The 9,934-nt window shown below is 35.4% G+C and overlaps 1 protein-coding gene across 3 annotated transcripts in view; it reads right to left on the minus strand.

The window, feature by feature from the left end:
* Positions 1–8,415, minus strand: part of PPP1R1C (protein phosphatase 1 regulatory inhibitor subunit 1C) — a 138,328-nt gene extending 129,913 nt beyond the window's left edge. For 2 of the 3 annotated variants that reach the window (XM_033230966.1, XM_033230967.1), the window contains exons 1-2: positions 8,049–8,409; positions 6,324–6,384 (exon numbers count right to left, since the gene is read on the minus strand). In XM_033230966.1, the coding sequence (XP_033086857.1) occupies positions 6,324–6,384; positions 8,049–8,129 (142 nt within the window). In that variant the 5' untranslated portion in view covers positions 8,130–8,409. Of the gene's footprint in view, positions 1–6,323; positions 6,385–8,048 lie in introns of all 3 variants that reach the window. The other variant, XM_033230965.1, reaches the window with a different exon arrangement.
* Between the last annotated feature and the right edge of the window lie 1,519 nt (positions 8,416–9,934).

A 9,934-nucleotide genomic window follows, 5' to 3' on the forward strand; every position in this document is an offset into this window, starting at 1 on the left:
CCACAAATATGTCAATTATTTGCAATAATGTTTTCATAACCTTATGAAAAACCTAAGCATCAGTAGCATGCTCATTTTAAAAAAATCTTAGGAACTCGTATTTTACGAAAATTATATTGACAAACAGGGCATGCTCAGTTAAACCAACACTACAATATAGGATACATAATACTTCCACAATTGTATATTCGTCTCCTGATGAATTAGGGGGTATTATAGATTTTTTTTTTTCTTACCCACTACTACTGTTTTTTGGGAAAACTATTTGCCAATCACTAACACTATATGGATTCTAAAAAAGCTGGGCCATTTTTGAATGAGAAATGCAGGTCCCTTTCATTTTTGTTTTCCATTTAATTTGAAGATTGAACTAGTTACTTTGAACATTTACAATGTAGCAAGCCTTGTCACTATAAAGAATCGGAACCTCATCTTTGGCTCACAATTATTCCAACTGATTGGGCTATTTGGCTGCACATACTGAAGAGTTAAGGGAAAATAAGTCAATTAACTGTACAGTACATGAATCGCTGAAAGCCACATGTGTAACTTTTTAAAACATAATTCAGCATTCAATAACTCATAAAAATAAATGCTGAGGGAAATAGGCTTTTTGACAATTTCTTGAAAATTAATACTAGCTAACACTTCAATGATCTTCAAACACTGGGCCATTTTTTTGTATTATATTGTCATTAATACAGACAAGGCAAAATAAATGCTGAGCAATCAGCAATGATTGTGAATTCAAATGAATTACAACCACATTCAAATGAGACCATTTAAAATGCAACATAACTATGTGGACAATGGGCCAATATAGCATTTAATTGAATACATTTAACTGGAGGTCCCTGGGGGTGGCTTGTACCTCAAGATCTGGGCCTGACAATGTCTTACTCATCTTTAAGAGTCCCCAGAAACTTCTCAGTATGATCCCTGGAGCCCAGTTTTCTCTTGACAACACAATCATTCATTTTACAAAATAGAGGGACTCCATGAAAAGAGATTTTGTGCATGTGATGCCTTAATACTGAAATAAATTTCTACTTTCATTCTGTTGACTCTGAAAAACTTCCTGTTATTTTTGGATTAAAAAATCATCACCAGAAAGTTCTGGAGTCCCCTTGTGTTTTGAACAATTCAACCTTAGTCCAGCATTATTTTCTAGCTATCATCCAATGTCTCAGGAATCCAATCTAGAGGCTTCAAAATCTCAGTATTTTTTAACTTAGTTTCAGAATCCTGAAATGCATTTAGAAAGTAATATGCTACATACAGTATAAACTGTGGCTTCTTTTACAGTTTGTAGAGCTGAATAGCCAAAGCAATTGGACATCTCAGTTCTCTCTAATGACCAGGCCTGCTATCAAATTTGAAAGGAGATAGTATGATATTTAGTATCATATATCTCTTACGTCTCCTATTAACTAACTTTTGGGAACCTGAGGCATGTGAGAACAACCTTTGTTTTTATTCTTGATTTCAAAGGATATTTGATGCTAAACGGGTCAAAGATAAAGTCGATTTCCCCAAAATTTGGCTGTGATAGGAAGTTCAATAAATATACTCAAAAAACTATTTTACCTTATGTTTCAGATCCCACTTTTTAGATACACAGCGAGCTTTTAAATGACGTCAAAACTCCTGGGTACTTACCCAAATCTGCACTTAGCTCCAGGCCTCATACAGCTCACTCATGTTTAATAGGCATCAGGCCCATTAAATATAATTGTAACCATGTTGTCTCTGCTTAATGGTAAATGGAAAACAATGGATGCCACAAACTTTAATATTCAGAAGACTTGGTCTAGGCTGGCTTTTTACTGGAAGACTGTGTCCAGCTCTGGGCTTCAAAGGCAGAGCAATAGGGAGAATTCGGATAGAGTTTATTAAAGCCCTTAGGGAGATTGGGAAGAAAAGAAAATAATCATTCATTCATATTTCTTAAAAGGTTAGAAATGACTTTTTATTGCAGAGAACAAATGAAGAGTTATTTTAGAATAAAGTGGGGAATTTATGTTTAAGTTTGGTATAAGAAACTATTTTCTAACATCTGAAATTATCAGAGCTGGAGTTGAAAACCCAGGGTAATTATGGATTCTTCTCTGAGGTATATAAAATGGAGCGAGTCTCAGGGACTTGGGTTGGTTTATATACATCTGTCATGAAGATGTGTGGTTAAAGTAGGTATTTTCTGAAATTATTGTCTAACTTCATATTTCAAACGCTAGTAGCCAAATATACAGTCTATAGATGTGATGGAGTAAATTACAGAAAGTGTCTTTGCCATTTATTTCCCTATAGAGAGGATTTACACATAAGCAGGTCTCTAGATAAAAAATATATATATATAGGAACCAAACCAGTTCACTGCAGATTATACAAAAGTAAGAGCAAACAGCACACAGTATAAGAATAGATAACAATGCTCTCCTGTATAACTTCAGAGAGCTTATCATAAAGAGGCCCTTAATCAGAAGAGGAACTGAAACACAGAGAGGCAATTTGCTACAAGGTCACATTGGTAGCCCCAGAAAACATTTGAAAAAGACGAAATATAGGGATCTTTGGCGATTCCTTATATCCCCTATCTCAGTTTTTCAGTATCTTTTTGCTGCCACCTGACTGTTGAGAGTTATTCCTAGGAGCAAATAAATTGTTTCTGCTTTTTCTACCCTAAAGAAACACCTTTGCTATTAAACTTTCCCAGACCTCATGCCCTCAATTTAAAAATTTTAGTTTCATTTCCCACTATTTTGAGTTAAACTGATTTACTAACCCATGTCAGAGGGTGATATATCCTTAACAGATTAAGCATCTGTTTACATAGTGCTTGTACTGCTGAGAGTTCTAGGTTATTTTTTAGAAAGGGACTGATGGGACATTATGCTGCTCTGAGAATACAGTTAATCAGGTGCCTATCTCATCTATGTGTTTAGACTAGCATAGATGAACTAGCAAACAAAAATCTGAATATACATGCTGAAATATCTTTCTATTTTTCCTCTACAAAATATAAACAGAATATATATATAATCATTCTTTCAAATAATCCTATAATTTACTCTTCCTGCAAACACTTCAAAAGATTTTTTAAAAAGCAAGCTATGTCTAATTCATTTAACAGTGATTGCAGTACACTGATCTTGTCATATGAATTGGAATGGTTTATTAATTATGTTTCTATAACAAATAATTTAATTTTCTTTGCTTTATTAATTGACAATAAAGAAAGATTTGCAGGGTTTTGAATTTTAAACAGCATTAATGACAGGTGAGTCCAAGAACAACCGATTTTTCCCTGGCCAATTTCAGTGAATTGAAGAGATTTGTTTAGTTTTACCAGGATTTAAAGCTATACCCAGTTTTTGTTTTTCAAAGAACATACTGCTTTTGGAGGACAGGAGAAACAGTTGCTTAAAAGTGGTCATTTAACACTTATGAGGGTTTTTGTTGATACTTGTTTTGTTGTTTGATAGAGAGTCTTCAGATAATGTTTGGAAAAGAAACTGTTGGATAGTCCAGAAATATTTAGAACAGATGAGATTATGAAGATTCTGTTTTTCTTGTTATATCTTCATTCTTAAATATCACATGCAAATATTACATTCCCAAACACATCAGTTAATGACACCTAATCTGTGTTGCACTTTGCAATTTTTAAGGCATGTTCATGTTAACTCTTTTGATCATTACACAACCCTATGAGGCTGAAAGAAAGAACATTATGATCACTATTTTATAGATGAGAAAATAAAGCTTGGAGGCCGGGCACGGTGGCTCACGGCTGTAATCCCAGCAGTTGGGGAGGCCGAGGCGGGCGGATCATGAGGTCAGGAGATGGAGACCATCCTGGCTAACACGGTGAAACCCCATCTCTACTAAAAAAAAATACAAAAAAATTCACCGGTTGTGGTGGCGGGCAACTGTAGTCCCAGCTACTCGGGAGGCTGAGGCAGGAGAATGGCGTGAATCCAGGAGACAGAGCTTGCAGTGAGCCCAGATCATGCCACTGCACTCCAGCCTGGGTGACAGAGTGAGACTCCGTCCCAAAAAAACAAACAAACAAACAAACAAAACCTTGGAGATATCCCTTTCCCAAGATCACATCACGTGGCTGGTTAAGACCAGTAACCAAGTTTGATTTGGTTTAGTGTTCTTTTTTTGCTGTCTGTTTCTTTGTTGTTGTTGTTGTTGTTGTTTTATCTTTAGAGTTATTTCCCCAATAAGCTTGGTGCTACATCATTTTTATTGGGAAAACCATAAGCTTTCAAGGGTTTTACTACAAAAATCCATTACTAGTCCAAAATCTCTAGTTGCCATGCACATTTATCCAAGTCCTATACACAGCCAAAAGCTTATTAATTCTTTGTAGACTATTCTAGTTTCCATAAAGGGGGAAGAAGATGCAGACAGGTGATTTACTAAAATACAGTAGTTCTCTGTGAGATGCTATTTGCATCTAATTTGTCTCCAATGGTGCTTAAAAAACAGAGAAGGATGAGGTCAATTACATAAAAGGGACAATGCCATCTAGTAATTGGGAGATCTGACAAGAAAAAGGTTTCTAGATAAAAACTGAATCTCATTCCTAGGGATATTTAAGTACAATCCCTAATCTACTAAGAAAAGTGGTACAGACAATGGACTTATTTTGTTTGGTTTTCCTTGTTTATAGGGCCTGAATGACTAGTCACATTATAAAGCCTTCACTATGTAGTGCAAGCTGATATTTTCAAAGCCAGTGCCAGTGGAAATGTATGGACTTCAGTATCAGAATTACCTGCATTTGTCTCTGGAATCCATCACTTCTAGTGGAATAGCCACAAAAATCACTTCACCTCTCTGATAAACATTTTCCTTATCCAAATGGCACATATTTGGCACTCAAGAAAATGTAGGTGCTATTTTGGGAGTTCAAATGAGAGGATGAAGGTCACTTACATGACTTCACTATGTTCAAACAGCAACAATGCCTGTAGACCTCTGAAAACTGCTTTCCAAGAGATAGAACACCTAGAAATCAAGTTGTGCAGTACACCTCATGGCAGGCATGGGGAGGAAAGTTTCAGGACATTGCAGAAGTGTCTGCTACTGTGAGCAAGGCAGTGATGGAAAATTGCTATAAAATTACCCCCGCAAATCAGGAAGACTTCATTATCTTCATACTTGTATTTATTTTTAAGCTATAATTACATATCATTTGTACCTCTTATCTAACCAAATATAAGTAAGTTAACATTTATTGAGATAACATATTTGAAAATAATTTTAAATGCAATGGCACTCTAAAGTTATAGGATCAAGTTATAATTGTTTGTTTTCAACAGAAATAAGTTAGCTTACTTATTTTCCATCACCTGAAAATGTTCTTGGATTTGGGCTCAAGGATGAATAGTCTGTTAGTTGACTTTCTTTTTATATGTTTCTCTAATTAGAAAAGAGTCTGAAAAAGTCAAGGACTATTTCACCCTGGTATTCTTAGATCACTCACTACAGTCTATTATTAGACATATTATGTTTCCACTGTTTAAACTCCTTTTGTCCACCCATTATTGTTTATACCTGCAGAAAATCCAACACCAAGTTCTGCCTGGTTACAAATTAATGCCATCACCGTTCCTATCCTACTTGTATATCCAGAAGCAGCACTTCAATGTGAGACTAAAAATCACCCCGTTCAATAAGTAAATAATGTTTGTGGATTACAGATCATAGTCTTTTATCAGGAATAATAATGCAGTTTTCATTTTTACAGGAAATAGAAAATGAAACCTCAACAAATGGGTTTAGCCATTCAGAATGGCTCTCAAATAGGCAGTGCTGAAAACTGATCTGGTTACTTGTCAATTGCATTATTCAGAGATGACATCAGCAGCAAAGCTGAAGCCAACTCTGGGTCATTGCCCACCCCATGTTAACCTTTTCCATATAAAAACCTTACTCTGTAAAGAGACAAGCATCTCTAGGGCTGTAATTTAAGCTTTGAAACCAAATTGAACAGCTTTCCTCCAGCCTCATTAATAAGCTGTGATCCAGGTCCCATACAAACACCTGAACATATGACAGCCAGTGCAAACAAAACATTTCATAGCATATCATCACTGGTGATATTCTAGAGGAAATACAGGCTGCTGCTTGAGATGATTCCTGTAATATTTATTTCTGATTCTGTTTATGATCCATTTTATAGATTAGTTTTCTAGAGCATTGCTAACTGAAATCCTAAATTGAAACTTTTCAGTAATGACATGTACTTTGATGTTCTTCAAACAATTCCATTCTGTTCCATCAGTGTGAAACACATCATGCTTCTTTACCTGGGGGGTTATGCTCATTGAGAATCACAAGTGATGCTGGTGTAGGTCTTCTTTTCCTGATCTGTGAATGACAAAAGGCGAGCTAATATCAGTGAATATTAGATACTGCTCCAGGTTACTCTGCAGCTTGCAAAGATGTCTCATCCTCATCTTTTCCCCACATGCAAAAGCAAACTTCTGGAGGACACATGGAAAGTGCTCACTAATTTTATTTTGAAATAATAGAAAGCCACAGAATTGAACTGTCTGATAGAAGTATTACCCACCCTCTTTGACCAAAAAGCTACATTTCCACAGAAGAGAAATAATTATATACAATTGAATGATACAACAGAAAATTAATTTACAGTGAAGGTACAGGGTTGACCTGATAATGTTAGTGGCTCACTTAGAGCCTCATAACATTGGCGATGCTTTCAAGATTCATTACACTTATTTTTAAGCAGGATAAGGAAGAGCTTGCAAACCTATTTCTAGCAGGTACCAGAGTTAAATTAGCAGCATAAGCTTTGAATTTCAACTGATTTTGTTAACTTTTTTATTTTCTAGATAATATTTAGAACATAAAAACAAATGAAGACTAAATATGGATCTTATGAGAATATGTAACTTACTCAAACTCTAAAGTTTATTTTTCATTTTAAGAGTTACAGGAGCATAGTATTATCAGAATCCCTTGAATATAATATCCTTTATTTGTTTATTATATTCATTTATGGGTAAATTCCCAAAGTAAATGTCAGTAGGATAGAGAATAAAATTTATCAATGACATCCTGTCCAAGATAGAAGCAACATCCCGTCCAAGATAGAAGCAACATTCCGTTCAGCATAGATAGATACATGTTCAAGGTTACATTTATCTGGCCTGAGTCTAGGTGCATCTACATCAGATTGTCAAAACATCCTGAAACACTATGAGTCACGGATTAAATAATTATTTTTAAGACTTTATTTCAAATACTTGGAACAGGATTCAAAAATAATTTAGGTTTTAAGAAATGAATGGATTAGGTTGATGTCCTCATAAATTTCTTTGCTTTTGCCTCCTCACAGTTGCAGTTCTACGAGACGCCATTGCATCAAGAGTCGAAGTAAATCTGAATATGAAAGGTGATACAGATGTAAACCAATATTAGACACGGACAAAGAATCTAGGAAATGTTAAAATACTGTTTGTAATGTCTGAACAAAACAATTTTAAAATTGTACAAAAAGCTACAAATCCTCGCTTTAATATATTATATAAACTTATAATCATTGTTTTGGGTTCACAATAAAAAACATATGAAAATAAAGTATTCGACCTATAGTCTGAAACTATCTCAGGATTTAATGTTATTGCTAAATCAATCATTTTATTTTATAAAAAATGAAATAAAATGTTGCTCATTTTGATAATTTTTTTGAAAGTTGCTCTAAATGTTGAAACCGTTATTTTAATGAACAAAAATGAACAGATTTATGAATCCATATCTGAATTGCTTACAGAGCCAATTTCCCCTCAGAGGTGCCAATTTTGTATCATATGAAGTGCTACATTTTCGACAATAGTTCTCCCAATGCAATTTAAATGCAAGTATGTATAAAAACCAACTTATTTCTTGTTTACATATCTTGAAAGTCACAGCAAAATCAAGAGGTAAAGAGCATTTCAATTAATAACAAGAATACATGTTCATATTACCTTATGTACAGGAATTGTACCCCATGCAATTTCACTTACCTGCTCTGCTGCTTCAGGTGCAATCTGACTCTGGAATAAAGGCACAGCAAATTGTATCTTTTTGGGACTGTTGGGCTCCATGATAATGAAGATAATTAGTCAGAGATGTGAAGAGCTCAGAAAGACTAACCCTAAGTGGTGTCCGGATGTGTTTCCTCAGACACACTCCACTAAGCCACACAGAGTGCTTCGTAATAAATAGCTGTAATTCCAGAGCGAGCAAGTGAAGATGCTGAGGTTTGAGTAACCCCCTTCTTCAATATCCACGGTGATGCCTGGCTTGCCTGTTCCCCCACCAATCCCTTGGATCCTCTCAGCACAATACAGAAAGGAACAATATGCTAATTGTGTGCCTCTTCACTAATACACATGCCAAGCATTCACTCAGCAGCTAATTGAAAATGCACTGCTAGCCTTGAAGGACCCACTGCCCTGGGATTTGAAAGAATGGCTCTATCCACTGTACATTACTAACCGGCTGTTCAAAAGTGCAATGTAAGCTCCCTCTGAGTATTGCAGGGATGGGCCATTCATTATTGATGAACATCAAGCAGGAAGTTTTTAGAGTTGGGGGCAGGGTTTGGGTATAGAATCATTTCTCTCGGCAACTCATAAGTCAGACACCTTTGCTGTTTCACACTCAGCTACGAAACAGTTGAATGGCCGTGGAGGGTAAGCCACAACCAATAATATTAGCTATATTTATGCTATCACATCTGATTAGTTTAGACTCATCCTAGGAGGCAGAACATCTGTGGTGTAGTGAGGGCAGCATTACTACAGGGCTGAGCAGATCTTACTTGGAGTTCCATCTTCATAATTAACAAGCTCTATGGCCTGCAGAAAATTACTGGCTATGTCTAGGCCTCCACATTTCCATCAGAAAAATGAGGGGGTGGGACTCAATGACCTTTAAAGTCCCACTCTGTTCCAACATTCTAAAATTGTAGTTCACAGTTTTCATTAGAGTGGAAAGTATTGTACTGCTAAATTTAGCAAACAGCTTGGAAGTCACTGCTGCTTCAATGACCTCTATTTTATTTCCTGGTGGAGCCAGTTACATTCTCTGACTTGGAAGAATACAGAAATGACTGGAAAACATTAGTAGAAACCTAATGGTAGTCAACATTGTGACTTGTTGTCAATAGAAGAGATGTACGCAAAGATAAGGACTTGAAAAAAGCATGAAGTGGGTAATGTTCGGGTAGATATTGGCTAGTGGTCAGGAAACGGTGGGACATTAGCCTGATTGCCACATTAGTTAATGTCAAAGGGGAGAGAGTAACATAGCCAGATGACCTTCATGCATACGAATACTTTTGTGAAGGAAGCATGAAAATGAAACTGTTTTAATAGAAAAGATAACTAGAGATCTCTGCTTTCTTGAGAGGCATTATGTGATGAAAACTAGGTTTTTAAATATGTTTTTGGATTTATTTAATATATTTAGACATCGACTATAATTCCAGGTATTTACAATTAAAGTTTTTATTTTTTAAATTCTGATTCTGTACCAGGAATCCATCTTAATGATTTAAATAGGCAACATTCTTTTGAAGGAATATAGAAAGGAATATGCATTATTGAAGTAGTTTTCTATATTCACTAGGGGATAAAGCAAAGATGTGGATGTGAAAGCACTTTCAGTGGAGAACAGTGCTGACTAGCAAGAAATCTTGTGATGAGTTCATCCGTGTAGTGTCGAAGGGAAATTTATAAATTACAACATTTTATGTAACAGTTTACAAAAGTCTCCAGAAATAAAATCTAAATTAATATCATTAATGAAGTTATTTCTTTGAATGTATCTTCAAATTACATAAAAGGGAAACAAGACAAGACAGTATTTTTAGTGAGGAGTTAATCCAAAACTTCACATAATGTAG

Source organism: Trachypithecus francoisi, unplaced genomic scaffold, assembly GCF_009764315.1.
Source record: "Trachypithecus francoisi isolate TF-2019V2 unplaced genomic scaffold, Tfra_2.0 Lachesis_group13, whole genome shotgun sequence".
NCBI lineage: Eukaryota > Metazoa > Chordata > Mammalia > Primates > Cercopithecidae > Trachypithecus > Trachypithecus francoisi.